General features: G+C 45.9%; 2 protein-coding genes across 11 annotated transcripts in view; one reads left to right on the top strand and one right to left on the bottom strand.

Annotated features, from left to right (window-relative positions):
• Nucleotides 1-9855, top strand: part of slc20a2 (solute carrier family 20 member 2) — a 37990-nt gene extending 28135 nt beyond the window's left edge. For 7 of the 10 annotated variants that reach the window (XM_060065008.1, XM_060065004.1, XM_060065012.1 and 4 more), the window contains 2 exons: nt 1844-1928; nt 5130-9855. In XM_060065008.1, coding sequence (XP_059920991.1) covers nt 1844-1928; nt 5130-5294 — 250 coding nt within the window. In that variant the 3' untranslated portion in view covers nt 5295-9855. Of the gene's footprint in view, nt 1-1843; nt 1929-2651; nt 3665-5129 lie in introns of those variants that run through there. The other 3 variants (XR_009528039.1, XM_060065005.1, XM_060065013.1) reach the window with 3 other exon arrangements.
• On the bottom strand, nt 8514-21343 carry LOC132467605 (E3 ubiquitin-protein ligase KCMF1-like). The gene is made up of 7 exons (XM_060065014.1): nt 21176-21343; nt 19690-19857; nt 19029-19168; nt 18446-18547; nt 16644-16824; nt 13860-14175; nt 8514-12576 (listed from the first exon to the last, which is right to left on the bottom strand). Exons 1-7 carry the CDS (start codon nt 21189-21191, stop codon nt 12216-12218), a joined length of 1284 nt encoding a protein of 427 aa, XP_059920997.1. The 5' UTR covers nt 21192-21343; the 3' UTR covers nt 8514-12215.
• Between the last annotated feature and the right edge of the window lie 23 nt (nt 21344-21366).

The raw sequence follows: 21366 nt of genomic DNA, 5'->3' as shown, positions 1-21366 counted from the left end.
CTTTCTCACGCTCCAGACCATCACTTTCCTTTTCTCTCCTCCCCTCTTCCTTCCCCGGCTGCTCTTTATTTTGCCATTACGACCGGTTCCTTCTCCCTGTCCTGCCCGGCTTCCTTCCTTTCTTGTGGCTTCACGCTCTCCATCAGCCTCTCAGCCTGTTTCCAGGACACAAAGAGGAATCCGCTATGCCCTCGCAACTCCCCCTCCTCATCTGTCCGCTGGCATTTTTCATCCTGACGCTGTAGTTCTCCTCTTCCTCCCTCTCTGTCGGCCCCCCTCTATGTCTTGGTTGTTCTTTCCCTCTCCCTCTCCCTCTCCCTCTCCCCCTCCCTCCCTCCCTCTGCCTGCCTCTCCGTCCGTGCGTCTCTCTCTGTTGCCCTTTCTCTCTCTCCCTCTGTCGCACTCTGTCTTGGTCTGGAGGAAAAACAGGGTGCATAACAGAACTGTGGGATAGCTTGTGTCTGGTGTTAAATACACGTTGTTAAATACCAAACCCCCTGCTGAGATGGGTCACTGCCAGGACCATGAGATAAGATGGATAATCATCTTCAAACACCTGTTTGTTCTCTCATTATTGATTGGCCAACACAGCGACAGATCGCTTGGCTTGATGACCTTCGTTTAGGGTACTTCGATGGTGAACCTAACCTGCTTGCTTGGGACAAGGGGGATTTTCTGAGGTCAAAGTTTGGCCGGTTTTACCAGTGGGTTGTGCAAGCTTATACTGGTTCAACTGGTTATGCAAACCGACTGTACCAGCATTGTTATTGAGACATTCTGGCAAATTTAAACATAGCCTATTGCTTGCATCAGCAACTTGTGTTAATAGCATTGTTTGTTTAGAAAGAGAGCTACAAAGCAGTGGATGGATTGTCACCTTGGAAGAATGTAAGCCTATTGGAGCCATGCTGCCTGCCTGGTAATCAACACAAAAGCCATGGGGATCAAAAGTGAGATGGTTTACAAAATAGGAGTCAAACTTCCATAGAAGGCTCCAAAGAAACAAGTGCAAAAGCTACCATAGCTACAATATCATGGTCAATGTCGTCACGTTTTTGATCGCTAGATACCAGAGGCACCTGCATGATTTCGGTTTTGAGAAAAAGGACAGAGTTGTTGGTGAATGAAATCGATGGTTGTGCGAGGTGCTGTGTTGGCAAAATCGTTACCATCCACATACTTAACATCCGAATCAGTTACGTTTATCTTCATCTCATTGCAACATAATTCATAACAATTATGTTGCACTTGTCAGCCGCTCTGTTCTGGACACGTGCACGCCATCTGGTGGTGAGGATTGATATACCATTATGGATCTGTGTGGGTACTGTACACCTCCCAAACCCCCCAGTAAGGTGCTGTATGCTGTGATTTACATCGCAAGTGTTAATGCAAAATCTGACCACTGGAGAAGCTTTCATGACGAGTGAGAGTCATGCACTGTGGTCGTTATGGATACAGACTAGACCTATGTATAGCACGGTACGTTTGTTCAAGAGATGGGTGTGCTAACGTGTGTGTGTCGCATGTGTTTGTGTGTTTTTGCATGTTGTGTGTACACACCGTAGACTGTGTGTGTGTGTGTGTGTGTGTGTGTGTGTGTGTGTGTGTGTGTGTGTGTGTGTGTGTGTGTGTGTGTGTGTGTGTGTGTGTGTGTGTGTGTGTGTGTGTGTGTACACTACCTTCAGTACATGGTAAGTGGTACACGCTGTGAGGCGACGGTTGGAGCGCCAGCGTCCAAACGAGTCGATCTCAAACCTTCTTATAAACGCAGAATGTCTCTCTCCCTCTCTCTCTCTCCCCGTCTCTCCCTGTCCCTCTCACTCCTGCCTTTCTTCCACAGCGGGTTCACTATTGAGCTGGCTTCTGCGCTCACTGTCGTGTTGGCTTCCAATATCGGAATCCCTGTCAGTACGACGCACTGCAAGGTATGACTGTGTGGAGACCAGCCCACTGGTCCCCTCGGGGGTCCCCCCTCGCCCCACAGCAGCGGGTAACCAGGGGTCAGGGTACGCACACTGCCCCCCCCGCCACCCCCCGGGTACACGGGCTGAAGTCAGTCTACATCGATGGCACCGTTTGGCGATAAATGCAGATCTCCCAGAAAACCCACATGCACCTGCAAGACAAAGCTATCCATCCTCTGAACTGTGAGGACGCTAGCAGACTGAGCCGTGTCCCTAGGGGGGCAGGGCAGCAGTGTGTGACCCCTCACCCCTGCACTTTACAGGAGCAACAGAACCCGATCGGGACAAGTCGCGGACCCCCCCCCCCCCCCCCCCCCTCCTCCTCCTATGAGACCTCACTGTGGGCTTGTCCCGACCCAACCCCCATCAACCTGTCGTGTTTTCCTCTTGTTTGATCTCCTCCCAAGCTCTGTCGTGCGTTCCATACCCCCCACCCTCCCTCTCAGAACGGCGGCATGGTCTGGTGTGTGCCCCCCCCCCCCCCCCCACCGTGTTTGGCTGCAAGTCCTTCCCTCCGACCAACCCTCCATCTCTCTCGGCTCACTACTTTTTGTTTCTCGCACTGTTTTACCCCCCAACCTTGTTTTTTCTCTCTCTCTCTCTCTCTCTCTCTCGCTCTTTCTCCCTCCCTCCCTCCCTCCCTCCCTCCCCTCTGTCTCTCCCCTCTCCCATCTGTGTTCACAGCGGATTTTGCATTGAAGTAATGAGTGCGCTAACAGTGCTTGTCGCATCAAATGTGGGCTGTCCCATAAGCTCCACCCATTGCAAGGTATCAGTGTCGTGGTAGCAGCGCCCTTCTAGAGAGCCCTCTCCATGCTCCATTACATCCTCACTCTTCCTATTTTAAATCATTTTACGTCAGTTTTTAACTGTCCAACAAAATGGAGCCAATCACATAACTCCCCGGTCTCACAGTTTTGACCTCTTGTGCACGTTTTCTGTCAGAGGCCCTTCTCCCCCTGTCAGAGGCCCCTTGTGATCAGAGATTAGGGGGGTTAAAGGGATCCGCGGCCCACGCAGTGTCAACATCAGCAAATGTCGAACCGAATAATACGACCAGCACAAGTGCTTGTGGAGGACTTCTGAGGTTGAGCATTTCCTGTTCAGAAAAGTCCTCCAAACCGAGTGGCCACTCGAATGTGCTCGTAAAAGACTTAAAATAACTCTGTAGGCAGCCTTGTACACAATGACTAAACATTTGTCAGAGGCTAGTTTTGGCACACATTATTCAACCAGAAGTCCGCCTGTCGGTCGGTCTTTGAAGACATGGCTGATTAGTTTAAAGTATTACTTGTTTTATTGGTGATTTTAAAACAACGCCAGTGTAACGAGATTTGGATTTGAGGCGGTTTCTTCATTAGCAAGGTTTATTATTAAAAACACACATTGCAACATTTTGAGTGAAGTGTCCATTTTGGTATTGGTTATTACTGAATGAAGGGGTGGGGGTTATGCTGCCCTGAGGAAAAGCTGCACGAGGAACCAAAACTGACATTTGATTTGAATCAAATCTTTTATTTTTATTTTTTTTGTTTTATTTCACCCTTCCCTTCTTTCCTCCCCAAAACTCTTCCTCTAAAACTCAATAATCATAAGCTATGCCTATATGCTAAATCTGCTGATTAATCATTTATGGTGGTGAGCGAGTGATTGTGACTGGGAGAGCACAGAGGTTGTCTGACACCCATGGTTGATTTTAAGAAAATGTAATTTTAAGATATTTAAGTCGACAACCTCTGTTTCTTTCCAGGTGTGTGATTGTTAACAAGTGCACATAGATTCAGCTTCCAGCCCGTTCAGCTGAAAATGACCATAAAAACCCAGAATTCTGGTTTGGTTCATTTCAGTGGGGTGGAAACTGAATGGATGGCCAGCCATGGTGATGTTTGGGTTGTGATGATGAACAGTGACTGGTTGTTTATGAGAAATACTGAATAACTAACAGTTAAATACCACAGCAAGTTCAATTACTACGCTGCACGCCAAGAATACCACACATTTGATCATTCCCGGAGTTCACTCACAAAAGATTAGATTGTACTACCACGAGCTCGAGTAAGGGTTGATAACACAACAATATGCAAGATTAGCTATTTATGAGCTATTTTAAGGTATGTAGAGGTCAACTCGCTGTTCATTGACTATGATTGTCCAGATAAAAACAAGGCTGCTAAAAAATGTTCTTCTAAATAATGTCTACACAAAATGTTTAAGGGCACATTAAAAACAAAAACATCCTGTATATTGTAGCTTAAGCCTAGTCAGGCTTGACGAGTACCTTCTCTGTTTAGAATCCCTAGTGGCCACGCACTCTCTGGGGGTAGAACATGCAGACCTCAACGTCCAATAAACACCTCTGTTTTAATGAAGAGCTGTATTTTGTTATTCCAGGACCCGATTTAGCTTTGTGCTCGAGGAAGAGTAGGGCTCTGAAACTGGCCGCCATGAACCGGCGCCCTCGACCAGCGCGTCCAGAATTAGCTGTGTCGAGACACAAGGCGTGCTCGGTTACCATGGCCTTATAAGAACAAACACATGGACTCAGAGACCCCGTACTATAACCAGTCACTGCTCATGCTGGTCACATGGCCTTGGAGCTGCCATTCCAACACACTTGTGTGTGTCCCCGAAGGATAAGAGTATTTTATTTCGGTATGATTTCCTATGCATGTTTTATTTGATGTACATTTCTGAAATGAGGTGAGTGGTGATAAATGCAATGTGGTCTGACTTCTGTACGACGCAGTTTTCAGATATTTCGTCCACATATTTGGAATAAGTTATGTTCTTTTTTATTACACTTATTTTATTACAAGTATTTACACTTTTTGGAATAAAACTGAAGAACTGCAGATTTCAGACCTCATTGCATTAACGTTAGAAACTGACATAGGCTGTGATTGACCTAACCAAGACGTGGTTAGAAGTGACGTCAAGAGTCCCTGAGATCTCCAGGCTTTGTCCCCCAACCCCCATAATGATACCCAAGGGTTTGACCCCATATCCTTGACGTTTGTATTATCAAGCTCAATAATTGGTCAGTAACAGAATAAAAAGATTCAAAGCCTGGACAACTCATCACTCAGAGCCTCAGGGTTAAGTCTGGCGCCCCCTGTTAGCGCTGCCCTGTTGACCGTAGTCTCTCTCTCTCTCTCTCTCCAGGTGGGCTCGGTCGTGGCGGTGGGCTGGATCCGCTCAAAGAAGGCGGTGGACTGGCGGCTGTTCAGGAACATCTTCCTGGCCTGGTTCGTCACGGTGCCCGTGGCGGGCCTGTTCAGCGCCGCCGTCATGGCGCTCTTCGTCTACGGCATCCTGCCCTACGTCTGAGGGAGGGAGAGGGGTGGGGGGGTTGGAGGAGCCGGGTAGAGAGAGAGAGAACGAGAGAGAGGGAGAGAGAGGCCAGGTGGAGCGAGAGGCGCAGGAGAGAACCACAGTGCTGCCGTCTTGGGGGAACATGGGTGAAAAGATAATTACAAAATAGGACATGATGTTTAGCTGCGGTTAACAAAAAAAAAAATGGAGGCATCCTTGAGGTCGATGAATGAATGCTGTGACGCTAGTGGTTTGGGTGTAGGAATCTGTCTGATTGATGATGAGGGTTTGAGAAAGGGTTGGTTCACATGCTGCCTGGCTCAGAAGTCCAGAAATCTGACTCGTTTTGAGTTTCCGATTTGATTTCTTTTGTTTTTTTTATATATATATATATATATATATATATATATATATATATTTATTATTTTGCGTCAGCACGCGGGTAACCAATACTTTCACCTGAGCAATCAAACTGCTGTACATAAAAAAAATAAGTAGGAGTTTTCCCGATTTCTGACACACACTGTGGAGACTAAGACCTAACACAAGCCGAATTATAAGATGTTACCAAACACAGACAGACAGACAGACAGACAGACAGACAGACAGACAGACAGACAGACACACACACACACACACACACACACACACACACACACACACACACACACACACACACACACACACACACACACACACACACACACACACTAGCTCCTGCAGGCTCAGCTCTGTCTCCACTGCCTGCTTACCTAAACTCATGCAGTCGGGGTCCAAAATAAATCGACTCTTTTAATACCAGCAACCGTGAAAAGAGGGAGCGAAAGCGAGGGAGGGGAAAAAAGCGAAACAAAACCTGTAAATATTGTAATATTGGGATTATTTTGAGTGTGAATCGTTGTACTGCGGCTTGCTTTACGGTGAAAACGCAATAACCTACTGGCGTGTGGTCAGCCCATCCCCCATCTCACCTCGGTGTGCTAGCCAGGAAGCTATCGCTATCTGAACCCAGTACAGAGAATGCCCTAGGTCAGATGAAAACGAAATTCACATATTTTCTACGCAATACCAGAGCAGTTTTACTTTGCATCAAAAAATGTCATTTTTAACAAGAGCCCCTGTATGTTTTTGAAAGATGGATATCATATTTTTTAATGATGTATTATACTGTAATTTGTACTGTAAATACTGTCTTCACCAGTTCTGGGGATTATGTTTATTTTTTTCGTTTGTTCTCATGGGAGGGCCTCCTTATCATGTCATATACATGGCTCGTGGCCCTTGGCAGACAAAGATTAGGTCAAAAGCGCAGACTGACCACAATTTCAACATGGTTTACTGGTGATTTGGATCACAGCTGTCATGTCTCGCCAAGAACATCTGATCTGAAAGCAACTCTGAAATTGAAGTTTAATAGGATCTGCCTTTCAATGAATAAGAGTCAACAAACCGTCTTTTACAGCCAATCTTGGAGCTCTTCTCTGTTTCAATTATTATAAAGGAGTTTAATAGTATTAGGGGATTAAAACATATCTACCTGCTCATGAAAGGATTCTGTTGCGGTGAGCCACACAATGCCAAAGTGTACCGCAATACCTGTCAATATATATATATCAAAATGCCAATCCTCATGTTGAGTTGAATAGTTACAACAGTAGCCAAAACACTCACACTACAGGCAGACTAACACGCACACACCCAGTGATGTGCTCTTTAAAATGACATCTATTTGGACCTGTATCGATGCCTTTTGTACTCGAGAGACGAGAACACTAAACCGTAAAACGACGGATGCCAAAAGGTGTCTGGTTGAGACGGCCCTCTCTGATCTCCTGAACTGTGTTGTGCCCTGAGGTTTCCTCTAGTCCGGACTCGTACTTAACCGCACAGCCTGAACACGATGCTCCTCTCAATGAGAGAGCTTTAGGCCACGTTCTACCAGACGCCTGGATCGGTTTTCACACAGACACCTAAACAGGGCTGACCCGAAGTTGGGGTTAAATGCAGAGCCCAAGTTAACAGGTGTAGTCACCGGTGATTACGCTAGCGATACCTGGATCATATGAACGTATAGAAGAGGGTGACCTATTTCCATGTTAATCTAACAAACCCCTTTGGGTTAGCCTAACACAGCGCCTGTTTGCGATGTACACGACTAGACGTCGCCCAGGACAACACTAAGGTCCAAGGAGTTACCATTAATCGGCACCAGTGTACCCAGAAGTATGTGACCTGTAGCTGAAGAAAGTCAAAATCTTTCTTTTGTTCTCGGTTTGTCATGCTTGCGGTGTGTTTATTCGTTCTTTTTTTTTTGTTGTCGTTACTTTCCATCTTGCAGATGAACAAATCCATGCTTGAGTGGCCACTTGCCTTGTAACATTGTGTTTTACTGTGTGAAAAAACAACAACTGGTAAATGACTAAGTGCTGTGGTGTTTACATCGTAACCATATCGTAAAGTATCTAGGGGGAGGGGTGGTGGGGGGTAAAATAAATAATTGCCTAATGATGCCAATGAAAAAAAAACTATCAAACATTAATTACCAAGTAAAACATAAAATAACCGAAGTGTCTAGAGAAGGAGTGTACATGTGTAGTGACACCTGCTTTTTCTTTTGGGGTTTCTTACTTTTCTTTGGCTTGTTTTTCTTTTGTTTGTAGTAGTAGTGCTAATCATGGTACCAGTCACTTTTGCACTGCTACTATACCATGTTAACGCGTTTGTGTGGGTGCAATTCAAATAATGAAGAGAATAGAGAAAATTTCATCAAAACTATATATATTTTTCTACCATATCTGAGTTTTAACCTGGGTGAGCTTTCGGAGGACACGCGATACAGCTCTCTTGCAGACTGTGAATGTCACCACAACACTAGGAAAACAACCAAACTGTGTGGCAAGAGTGTGGGCGACCGTGGCAACCGTTGCCGTGGCGGCGGCAGCACTTAACCCAGCGTGCTCTATTAACCTGTAGACTGTGCTCACGTGTCTGTTGCCAATAGATCAGAATTTTGAAATGACCATTTATATTTTTTGAACTTTTAGATGAAAACACTTTGTAATTTTGTTTCCCTATACTGCTTTGATTATGAGCAGTAAGACTGGGGGCGGTGTCCCTTCCTAGAGTTGGGCATAATCATTATCTGGGCCTTTTTATTGTTTTCCACGATATAAGAACGCTCATTACGAGGCCTTGTCACCAGCATCCGTTTCCCCGCCCATCAGCATTGTTTCCCCCCCATCTCTCCGAAGGGCCGACCTCAGTCTTAAAGCTCATACCTTCTTTTTTTTTCTTCCTTTTCAAGAGCGAGTGTTATCCAGTGGGGGATGCATTGACTTTGTGGTAGAGATCCATTTTTACATGTTAAACACAAGAAGTTTCTGTAAGGGTCACAGGGTAGAGGGTCAGTTATGCAACGGAGGAGCTGAAGGTATCGAGGCTAACCAATTTAGTCTCGCTATGAAACCTGCATGCTGTTGGGGCCCATGATTGAAAACTCATGATTGACTCAACTTTGCGAATTCGATTAACCATAGCCCTTGCGAGGTAAATTCATGGCATATACTGTTACTGTTGCCATGCAACCTCGTCGACTGCTAGTTCAAGTCGACTATGCCGCCACCATCTTACAATGGTGAAAACAAAAAAAAAGTATTCTATATGAATACTACAAATAAATTCTGTATGGGTTTCCATGGCAGCGTTGTCGGGGTTAAGTAGTGATTCAATTCGGCCCCCCTCCACTCCCTAGACTCTCGCCCACAAGACGGGTTTCCTCTAAACGATACCAGGGTCCGGGTCATGCATCCATCACTGAGCTCCGCAGACGCCCCCTTGCTAACACGCTCTTGTCATTCTTCCCATGCATTCTCAGTGCTGATAGGCCAAAATGGATCGAGTACTGACAGAGGGACAGCATCTCAGACCAATAATCCAACTCATAAAGTGTAAATCAGTATATACGAGGTTAGATCTGCCGGTAAACGAGTTGGCATGCTTCTGTTGCACTGTAGCCGTATGTTTTTAGTTCACTGTGTAGGAGTAGAACGCGCCATCTCTTCCTTGATTTTAATTCCCTCTTCCTGAAAGTGCAACAAAATCATTTTTCCTTGTGAAGGTGCAACGCCACTTCCATCTCTTTGAGGTTGTGTCCACTTTAAGCGCTGTAGTGTCGCCATTACAGCGTGGCCAGATCACCACAGTGATCAGTGTGGTGGAGGAGCGTCCATTTTGACCTTCATGTAAAAGGTAGCAACACCTAGCAGGGTTGTTGTGTGCTGTCTCTAGCTAGTATTCTGGTATGTTTTGTTCTAGAATGTGCTCCTTGGCTGGTCTGCAGGCTTTACAGCTCCGTGTTGTCTCTTTACTGTTCGCTATTAATCTGTCCAGTCCTCAGATTTAAACAACAAAAAAAAAGTACAAAAATAAAAAGTCGAAAAAATTGCCTGGGCTTCAGCAACATCTTGAAGCTCGTCTGATTTGCATATATTGTACTGTAATGTTTTATTTAAATTTTAGTGATGAAATGTCTGCATTTAAACTAATTAAATTATGGGAATTAAAATTACAAAGAATACTGCTGTTGAGTCCATTATTGTGTCGCTGTCGTGCCCTTTGTTTGTTTGACTATTTTGGACCGAAAGAGCCTATAAAATAGTGCTTCAGGTTATTTTCATTCAGGTCCCCCTTCATTGCCCCTTTAATTAAGTCTCAATAAGTGGAGGACAGGTGGGACGCATTTTACCTTAATTAGCAGCCTAAAAAAAAGGCTGTTAAAGTTTGTTGGGTAAAAAATATTTTACCCCAAGTTAGCCTACAGGTTAAATATTAAACCTGAATAAAGATGCAATATCAAATGTGAATGACTTCAATATAAAATACTTTGATTTGATATTTAAGTAATTTACATTCAATATTTGATAACGAATTCATCCATTTCGGAAGGATAGGATCCTAAAAATGTCAATGGCAGTGTTTCTTACTTAAGACGTGGCAAAACAGAGTTTTAATTAGGATACGTTCTGCAAGTTTATTCAGGACTTTACATAGCTCTCTTGACCACTCAAAAGGGCAACAAAACGAAAAAAAAAATCCCGCGATGGATTCTGATGTATGGATCTGATGATGCCAGCAACCGGCTGGAACAAACTGAGGATTTCATGACGTCGAGGTTTGACTGACTCAGCTGCAAGTACATACGCTACTGTCGCAGGCCTACATTATAACGCACCAATACCAACTGCACAACGAATTATTAGTTTCTGTAAAAAAAAATAGAAATGTTTAAAGGTCTAGCTTATTGATCTCATCCGTTATGATTGTTTTGACCATTTTGGCTTGGCATAACATTACTTTGGATTCGCTTTCCAACAACTTTAGAGATCTTCGATTACTACAGATACACATCATTCAATCAAAAGGCTACTCCTTGAATTTATGGTTAAGAATACAGAAATATTATTTCAGTTTGTGTAGGTATTTTCTAGTAGTAGGTATTTAATAGTTTTTGTGGGGCATAGCCTTTTATAAACAAAAACGACTCAATACAATCTGGATTGTTCGTTAATTTCCATCCAAAACGTTTTTATTGTCCTCCAACTTGAAAGGTTTACCCTGTCATTTGGCTTGTGTCCCAGGCCAAAAACATTGCATTTCTTAAGGTAGCAGTGGAGGCGTACAAAGGTCTTTTTTTAAACTTAGAAATTAATGGAAAGAGCATACAGGGTTCTCTCCATTAAGTCACGTTTCATTATCTTTGCATTCATGAGCAATGGAGAGAGAGAGGGTTAATTTCAGATCACAGGAGGCTGGAGACTAGCATCTGGTCTTAAGAAAGAAAAACAAAACAAAATTTAACAGAAAGAACTACTGTATCACAACCAGGTTGTCGCTCCATATTATAAAAGGCCTGAAAACAGTCACACTGAAGGAGATTTATGTTAACGCACTACGGATCTCTCCTCTGCCTTGGTTGTATAGTTGCCTTTTTTCTCTAAGCGTTTGTAGTGTATACAGGATGAACACGTGAGTGAATATGCAATTCAAAAAGGTGCCCAACGGCTGATACAAAGCAGGGTCGCCCGACCAAATACATACGTCACAGGCCAGGGACTTTGGGATCAGGACTTGATATGACTGGAACCAAACTCGACCAAGAGTCCGAGCGCGCGTGTGTGAGGCAGAATGGTCACTGATGTGGCTTTCAACACCTTTAGGGATTTGCTTGGGGCGGTACAGAGTGGAGCGAGACCTCTCCTGTTAACAATGGGCACATGGTGATTTAAGCACATGCTGACGTTTTGGTAAACCAACCAACCAAGCATTTACTTTATTAATAACTATAAATACACAGCAGCGTCAGTTTTTTTTTTTTTTTTTTAGGTGGGAGAGGTTGTCGATCTTCTCCGTCCCCCCTGGGGTGAGGTGAGGTGTGTGTGTGTTCGCATGACTTTGCTCACTCATCTGCTGGAGGAAACATGGGTTACGTGGAATTGATTATCAACATTTCGTATAGATTTTCTATAATATATTCATATATAGTTTAAATTTTCTCCCCCCACCCCTTCGCTCGCTCTCACCCGTCTCGCTTACACACTTTTAGCACATTCTCGCGTCTCGCTACTTTTGTAAGTCAATGTACACAAACGTAATAAAAGTGAGGGGGAGGGAGGGAGGGGGGGCGGGCGGGCGAGGGGTGATCCAGGAGCGACAGCTGAAATGACAATCACTGAGAAAAAAAAAAAGCCGTAAAGAGCCGCAGTCTTTTTTTCTTTAATATATATATATATATATATATATCATCCATTGGCAGTTGGTCAAACACGTCGGTCGGCCAGTTACAATGGTCGTTTATGGAGGACGGGGGGAGGGGGAGGGGGCGAGGTCGGGGGTCAGGTGCGTTCCGGGGGGGGGGGGGACTTTCCGGCGGCCATGTCATCAAAGCGGTGGGGCGGGGGGCTCTTTCTTGGACGCCGTGGTCTTCGTCGTGCTTTTCGACGTCTTGGTGGCGGCGGGCGCAGTCTCCTTCAGGTTGAGGTTCTCCAGCGCCACGTCCAGGGTCATGACCTCCACGCAGCCCATGGCCTGGAAGTCGCTGAAGTTCCGCAAGGGCCCGGCGTGGTGCTGGTGGCGGTGGTGGCGCCCGGCGTCGTCCTCGTCGTCCTCCGAGGACGTGGCCGAGGCGTCCTGGTCGGCCAGCAGCGTGGACAGCAGCAGCTCCGTCACAAACAGGCTGCGGTCCGCCCACTGCGCCTCGCACGCCTGCCGCTCCGCCTCTGAGAGCCGCGGTTCGCTCAGCCTGGCCGCCGGCGAGGGGGAGGAAGGGAGGGAGGGGGAGGAAGGCCAGGGGAGGGGGGCAGACGGGATCACACATGAATAAGGCTGCCCGGTAGAAAAGTCATCGCACCGCTTGTCTTTCATTTTAAAAAGTTGACACATTCTACCCCCAGGTGTGAGTGGGATTGGCCGTTATAAGCCGATTGGAAAAAATCTGCCTCTTCTGACATCACAAGTGGGCGTGTCCACCTAGATGTGTGCTGGACAGATGAGCAACGTTTGCTTCAGTCCACTGGGTAGGCTGGTAGACTATCCGACACACATCCAAGGTGGACACACACGCCCACGAATTTCCATACGGCTAGTAACGGCCAACCACCCTCACACCTGGTGGTATAATATATACCTAGTATCTAGGGCTGGCCCGAATGCCATTTTTCAGGCTTAGTATACTCGTTGGTTTTTCTGAGCGAATATTCGAATACTCATTCCAGAAAAACACACCATCAAAGACAACATTAATAATCCCTATATACTCTCTGGAACCGATTTTGACAGTATCTGCTTATTTTGTTGAAGATTGAATAGCTTTTGAACGTTAATTAGTAGGCCTAAGTAAGTTGGAGTTCCTTAGTTTTTCCCCGTGGAAGCGAACAGCTGTTGTTCCGTTCCAAAGCAGCTGTCCTCTGCCATCTCAGCCCTTACGGGAGCTTTCCAATTCATCCTGGAACGTCCATCTTTTCAGGGAATTTGTACAATAAATCCATAACAAATGCCGAATATTGATCGTCTTATGTGTCCATATTATATCCATTATATTGACCGGGTATTCCCAAGACGCTCACTCTCTGCAGCAAGAAAGTCACAGTTGATTGGCGCGGCGCTGTACAGCGAACGTAAACAAACAGCTAAGGTTAGCATTTCGCTAAGTATTACTTTTCCTCCCGAGATCCCGCTAATGTGTTATAAACTAAAGGGAAACAAGATATCTATTCTTCCTGCACCTCTCTCGCTTCTCTGCTTGGTGTCGCTTATAGTTTGCCTCCCTCGCTCTGGTAACGTCAGTCGTGAAAAAAAAAACAAAGCTCCGAATACTGATTTAAGCATCGAATACTAATTTTCCAAAACAGTATTCGAATATTCGAATGATTCGTGCCAGCCCTACTAATATCCAATTTATTTGCTATGTGGCAGAGTAAAAAAATAAATAATAATCCCTGGATTTCAAGCATTTCACGGGCAGGACCGGCGTCCACCGGTGAGTGACTCTGCATGCGTGGGATGAACCTGAACACTGGGACCCACCTGCTGAGTAGGAACTGGGAGCTGTGCGCACTGGGCAGCACGCTGGTCTCAGGGGGTCCCGGGTTGGGGCTGGGGCTGGGGTTGTGGTTGGCGCTGTTGCCGGGGTTGGCGGCCGAGTTGGCGTTGAGGACGGCGTTGGTGCGCCCGCTGCCCCGCGTGGCGTTGCGGGCCGTCTCCAGCTGCTGGCGCGCGGCCTGCGCCTGCTGCCGCTCCAGCTGCAGCTGCATCTGGAGCTGCTGCAGCTGGGAGGCCGAGGGGCCGGAGCTCAGCTGGCCGCCCGCCGAGCGACGCACCCCCGAGAGCTGGGAGAGGAGCTCTGGGGGGAGGGGGGGGACAGTGAGCGAGGACGGAGGACACTGGAAGGAGGAGGCTGGTTGAGAGGCAAACAGTGCCACACGGCGTATGACTACAACTGTTTGGAGCATGAAGTCGGCTTGAAGTCGGCACTGAGGTGGAGCAGTTGTCTTGTAACCGAAAGGTCGCTAGTTCGATCCCCAGCTCCTCCTAGCGGAGTGTTGACGTGTCCCTGAGCGAGACACCTAACCGCTCCTGACGAGATGGCCGTCGCCTTGCATGGTCGACACTGCCGTCGGTGTGTCAATGTGTGCATTAACCGATGCAAGTCGCTTTGGATAAAAGCGTCTGCTAAATGCCCTGATTGTAATTGTAGCATGAAAACATGTGCTTGGAATGACGACGCCGAGTTTGACAAGAAGGTGATTCCATCGGGGCTGAGGAGCCGTGGGTGAACGAGCACCGGTTAGGCAGCTAGCCAGCCTCGCACCATTTGCTTCCAATTAACATCGGTGGAGTCGAATACAATACCTATAGCTGAGCAACCAGCAGCAGGTCTCAGGGCATTTTGGATGATCCTTTGAGATGGTCCTTGGGAGTCCTTTTGGGATCTCCCAAGACCCTTATATTCGGGTCAATCCAAGATGCCATTAGTGGGTCTAGGGGGCATTGTCTGGTGTCGTGTTTGTTGGACAGGACTGGAATAGAGCAACGTGTAGTACACTGCTGGAGTTGACAGGGACTGAAGGCCACTGAACCGGTTTATAATTGGGAACAGAATAAACAAGGGATTGCCATAGCAACATCGCTACACACATTGATTCATTGTTAACTTCTGAAACAAAACACATATTGGCCTGTAGGCCATAGGGATGAAGGCATAGTAATTAAAAACAGACAGCCAGTATTCATACTCCTCCCAGTTAAACAACCTTAAAGTACGCCTGGCTCCAGGTGAGTGGAAATGCATCGTTAAAAATACATTTTAAAATGTATTTTGACGAGAGCAATCGCGTAGTTGACCAAGCTCATTTCTACTATTTCATTTCCATTTTTTATGAGCCACCGAGGGACTGTGTCTGCAGCCATAACAGGCCTACAGTGTAAAGGAAATAAGCTGCCTACACAAGGGAAGTAATGTGTTAAAACAGCCCGGGGTATCGGCCTCCATCCACCTCTCCTGCAGATACTCCGTGGAGGTACAATACACACCACTGCGGACCGCGTTTATCATCAGCCTTGTGATAAGTATGTTCTATATCATGTGATGTGTACGTTCTATATCAGAACACATCTCTCGTGTCTGTGTGTCTGTGTGTGTGTGTATGTTCTATATCAGAACACATCTCTCATGTGTGTGTACGTTCTATATCAGAATACTAGGGCTGTAACGATACGCGTATCAAACCGAAAATCGCGATACTCTAAGCCACAAACCTGTCTCGCGGTGTGAGAAGGCAGAAGCGCGATATGCCCTTTCTAACTCTTCGGTCAAATTGTCCGATTGAAATTTGCTAATAATTTGTCTAAATAATAGTCTGCTGACAGCGCCCCCTCCTATCGATGCCGTAAATATGTGACGAGATGCCCTCTCTGTGATCACAGCTCTCCGTGGCTACGGAGGATTGCATTTCTCCACAGCCGTCGAAGTCCTCATATGCGATATGAACGACATTTATCCAGAGTGGGCCAAGCGCGAAAAAAATTGCCTGTGTGATCCTGTCTCTATTGTTTTGTGTGATTTGACTGGCAGTTTGTCTGCTTATAGGTCGGAATGAAGCGGCCACCGATTATTGACAGGATGGGTACTTTATTCTACCGGACTCGTTCGCTTCTTCACTAGACACACGCGCTACCGCTCGCTCTCCTCGCTCGTCCACTCACTCGCTGACGTCACTCACACACGCATACGCACACTGCCATTCTCCCGCACACACATATGCTACTCGTAACACTATGCCTCGTTATTGCGACGTTCATGTTTTTCCTCATCTATTGAAAGTTAGGCTATTAAACATGTTGCATTCTATACGGCCTGATTATGTCATTATTTAAGCTACATAGCCTAATAAGAAGCGCTAATAAGGATATTTGAATAAACCAACCAAACAGTTAAAGGGGCCCTATTATGCCTACCAGCAAAAAGCTTCCTCCAACTGCAATCTTTGGTTATTTCTTTATTAATTTAGCTATACTTTAATAGTATTCTTTCGGTTCAAATCTGTTCAGTGTTCCAAATTATTTGTTATTAAATGTTACATTAAGATAATTGGTATTTAAGTGTTGTTTAAATAAAATGCTTTTTAAATTTAAAAGAATCGTGGGATGTATCGAACCGTGGGTCAAAAATCGTGATACAAACCGAATCGTGAATTTGTGTATCGTTACAGCCCTACAGAATACATCTCTTGTGTGTGTGTGTGTGTTCTATATCAGAACACATCTCTCTCGTGTGTGTGCGTCTGTGTCTGTCTGTGTGTGTGCGCTGACCTGCTATGGGGTCCATGGCCTCTCGGCTGTAGTTGGAGCTCTGCGTGGAGCTCTGGTTGCTGGAGAGCCCCCCGGTGGTGGTGCTGGTGAAGTGCATGTTGGAGCGCCGGCCCCGGGGCCCGCCCAGACCGCGACCCGGGTGGAACATCCTCCTCACGTGGCGCACCCCACTCGACTCGTCGTGAGGCTGGCGGTTAAGGGGAACAAAGACTGCAGGATGCCTCGACAGGGCCACTCGTCAGGGGCCGACACTGACGTTACACGGTGTGTCAGAGTGACAAATGCAACACGGTAATCTGCAACATAAATGCCGCTATCCATTTAGATGTACAAAGTGGTAAAGTCGCAGATCTCCCAGCTTTTCTCAAAGCGGCGAGATACTACGACCGAAAAGGGGGCGCGCCCCCTTTTCGGTCGTAGTATTCTTGCCGCTTTCAAAGTGGAGCGAGCAGATCTGCACAACTAGCAAAGACGATGGCTGCGCCCATAGTCAATGGGGGTTGAGCTGTATTTTCTTTGTATTTGTACCACGTTGGTGGTTGTATCGTCGATTTTAAATCCTCTCGCACTTTATTTCATTGCTGCTTTAATCCGGTCACCAATTTATGCGTCGCACGGTCTTGCTTTGCGTGCAATTCAATGTGAAGTTGCGTTTACAAGCTGGTTTGCTAAAGAGGCTATGATGCTAATGATGACTAGCCCACTACTACCCCACGTGGCGCGACGGAAACACGACAGCACTTGTTGAAATTAAAATTGGCAAAAATGGCATAATATTATTGCTACTATTGCTATTTTCTTTGCTAATGTTAATGTTTCTGTAAAGGGTGGCCACCATTATAGTACACTGGATTATTTATTTTTCCCAAAATAGTTTTCTCAAACTCGTCAGACACAAATGGCAAACTGGAAGGCTGGAGCAAGGGAGATACGTCACGTCCTCGCTGAAGCTGGTCGTACCAGCCTACCATCCAAATGGATAGCAGCATAAGCGTTGACTACACTTCGTGTCTACCACCTAGCCCTTGATAATCTGCCCAAATAAATCTTTTTTTAAACAGACAGTGTTGACAGTGACCGGCACATAGAAAGAAAAACGATGTTGAAAAAAAAAAAAACACCTATCCCGCACTTTGACCCCGAGAGATACCCTGTACTCTGGTCGACTTTGGAAATCTATTATTGGAGCGTTTTTTTTTTTTCCCTCGACTGAATAGAGACTTAAAACAAACTACAATGGGCGAATGAACCCAGAAAGGAAGACGCAGTACACATGTCTGTAGCTATGGCTGAAGCGAGGTGCTCTGGGCAGCAAGACAATACAAGCAGACACAGGCCCAGACATTTAAAATTAAATTAAACGCAGTCAGGAACTGATTAATTTAAAGCTTCCATTCTCCAACAGATGTACCCCCCCCCCCCCCCTCCCACACACACACACACTTATTCTTACAGCGGCTGCAATAAAGCAACAGTTTCCTTATTCAACATGGCCCATTATATAATTCAGATAATCCTGTGGTTCTCATCCCATTGTAACCACCATCATAGCGACCTGGACTCACACATTACCAGGGTCAATTTTGAACCAGTTTAGCAACCTATGAGTTAGTCCGGTCAATACTATTAGCAAATACCGGAAGCAGCACATTCGCTGACCTTGTACCGAGTATTGCAATATCCTCCGCACCATTTAAGAGGCCCAATAAACAGTAAAGCTCTAGTTAACGTAGACTAAGATGCCAATGCAAAACGACACGTGTAATGATTGTGAAACGCAGAAAAACGTTAGAAAAGGATATCAGGTCCCTTGGGGCTCTGTGTTCCAGTGTGAGATGAGCTGCAAAGTCGTCTGTCACGTGATTCGGGTCCCCGCCCGGCAGAGCTGCACATATGGGACAGATCTGGAGAGCAGGGCGAGACCGTCGCACGGAAACATCAACACCCCACTTCCATGGGAAAACGGCAGGGAATGGACGTCTGGTACCGTGCATTGCATTGAATGGAGGGCTAGCAAACTAAACTGGTATGTCCAGAGCGTCTCTCATTCAAAATAACTGAATCTAAAGTAATAAGATGGTCTGTATACTGATTGATCGTTTGCTGTTGTGCTTGTCCATCAACTTTTTAAAAAATGTGGTTAATTACTGGGGTATTGATTATCTTTAATTGCCATTTTGTGTTTCTGCGTCATTTTACCGATAAGAATCTGACTTCGACCCTTGCCATGCATTCGGTGATGTCGAAAGTGCACAGAAATCACTTTTCCATTATTTTTTACTTCGTTTGACTAGTTTTACATCCAGCCGACCCGGTGGACTACGTTTTGTGGCCGTCTGACAGATCGCCCTGGACAGGGATGCAGAGCACAGAAGACGGACCCACCACTTCTGTGGACGTTTCTGTGTGTTCGGCGGCCACGTGCTCCTGAAGCGAGATCTCCGTGTAGCCCATCCTGCCACAGTAGGGGCACGTGAAGGCCTGCGGCTGCTCTACTGAGAAGGCCTCACCGCCGTAGTACAAATCTGCAGAGGGGGGAGCAAACAGGGACGTTCAATTCAGGGGCAGGGGCAAGGCCTTAAGACGAGGGTCAGGGTGGCTTTCTGCCCATCATGTTCCACTCTGGGATCAAGTGATGGACTGATGTGTATGGCAAGCCAGGAATCTGTTTATTCAACCGTTATTCTTCGTGGAAGCAGACACATTCTATAATCTTTAGATTAAAATAATAAGTTATGATGAAGCAGTATACCAGGGGAAATCATTTTTAGGCTTTATTTAATTCTAACAGATTAAATTCAAGTACCGGTAATTACATGTTGTAAATGCGATTATAGATGTCAGTTTGCACACATTACAATACTTAAGGCACCGCATTACATTTAGTTAGTCAAGAGAAAGCTACAAAAAATGTGTGCGAAAGCCCATTAATTGTTAGGGAAATTAATCTGCATGATTTGGATTGGGAAAAATCTTAAACTCATTCTCAATGGCTATACAGCCCCAGAAAGGTGCCGTGTACCAACAGCATACAGTTCCAACCTACCAAAGTCAACCCGGGTCAAAATACACTGCATGGGATGCTCCGTAGTGTGTCTGGTTGTCGTGGCTCCACTCTCATAGCATGATGCACACAGGTCGTAGTCATAGCAAATTAAACATTTGTATCGCCGTCCTCTAAAGTTGCCTTTTAAACACGCATCACAGCTCACTCCTGTAGACACAAACACACACAGAGTTGTGTTATTCAGCATCGTAGCCTTTGATTGATGGATGTCTATAGGTGAAAAGGAAGAAAACATGTTTAATACATTTGTTTACTTGGCCTATACATTTCATAAATACACTAGTCATATATTTTCAAGTCTAACTACATCCATTCATCTTATGAATGCATGTATTTTTTAGTTGGACTGATAAGCCAAGAGGAGAAATAAAGTACCCTCTCTTGAGTGTACAGACTACATAAGAGGAAGCAAAATCATACGACATTTAGTTGGTGTTCTACGTTTGACTTCCTTATAGTCACTTTAAAAATGTGTCGAAATGCCACAATCATAGATAATAGTAGTCGTTTTTCCTTACGAATGATCCGACTCACTGCTTACACTAATGCTTCAAAGTAAAAAATAAATACACATGCCAATCGAGAACAAGACAACATCGAACATGCAAAGCAACAGCTCCTCAACATGCAAATCAAGTTTATCTCCTTAACAAAAAGAAGAAGAAAAAGAAAAGCTATTCCGTGTCCAGCAGGTTATAAAGCCCGTTCACAATTCCCATCTATTATGTTGAGACTGTCCCCCTGACCACTAGTAGTAGAGAGCCGTGGCAGCCGTATCATTAGAGGTGACCAACCCTCCCTACTGCAGCACACACCAGCCGGGTTAACTTATGCTGACAGTACGGTCGACCATAACACGGACGTGGGGAAACAGGCCGCATGGGCCTAACCCCTGTCACCGAAACATTGGCTCAGATGCTAGCCACTTACCAACTTAGCAGAGTTAGCCGTCTGAGCTAATAAGCGTCTACTCCACCCTGACAGCTTGTAACTCGCTCAACGCACGCTTTTAAACTTTATAGGTTCATCGTTTTACAGCAGTGTTGGCCACTCCGTGTGTCCACGGCCACAGACTTAATGGTCAACAAGGTTGGGTCACAAGGACGAGGTTAACGATGTTAGAACTGGCTAAATGTTAGCTCGAATGGCTGGCTACACAGCAGCCGCAGGCCGACTATTACTACTATCGCCTGTCCCGCCCCCCCCCCCCCCACGGAGCATATACGACTATTCTTGATCGTAATTGGGATCTGCAAGGACCGCTGGTTTACAAACACATTGTTATGGCCGCCATACTGTGGCCACAGCAATGGATTGCAATAGACACCCAACCATTACCAGCTAACGCTATCGCCAGCTACACGGTAGCTAAAAACCAAACCTAGCGACGTTAGCTTCCGTCTAACAAACGTTACTGCGCACCTTGACTTGCTTGAACTAATTTCGTTGCAAAACGTATGCTTACCTTCATGACGGGACATCCTACGAGCACTATTACAGGCCCTTGTTCGGGCTTCTTGGCTTGCAAAACAGTGCAATAATTATGTTGGCTAAGGAAAAAAGAAGCCGGGGATGGCTGGATGTCCCTGGCTCCTTCCCTCATGAAGGATCCGGTCTGGCACACTGCCCCCTCCGCCTCCTGCTGTGTCACTGTCC

This window comes from Gadus macrocephalus, chromosome 11 (assembly GCF_031168955.1).
Source record: "Gadus macrocephalus chromosome 11, ASM3116895v1".
Classification (NCBI taxonomy): domain Eukaryota; kingdom Metazoa; phylum Chordata; class Actinopteri; order Gadiformes; family Gadidae; genus Gadus; species Gadus macrocephalus.
The sequence above is the reverse complement of the archived record's forward strand: the minus strand, read 5'-3'. Positions and strand labels throughout refer to the sequence as shown.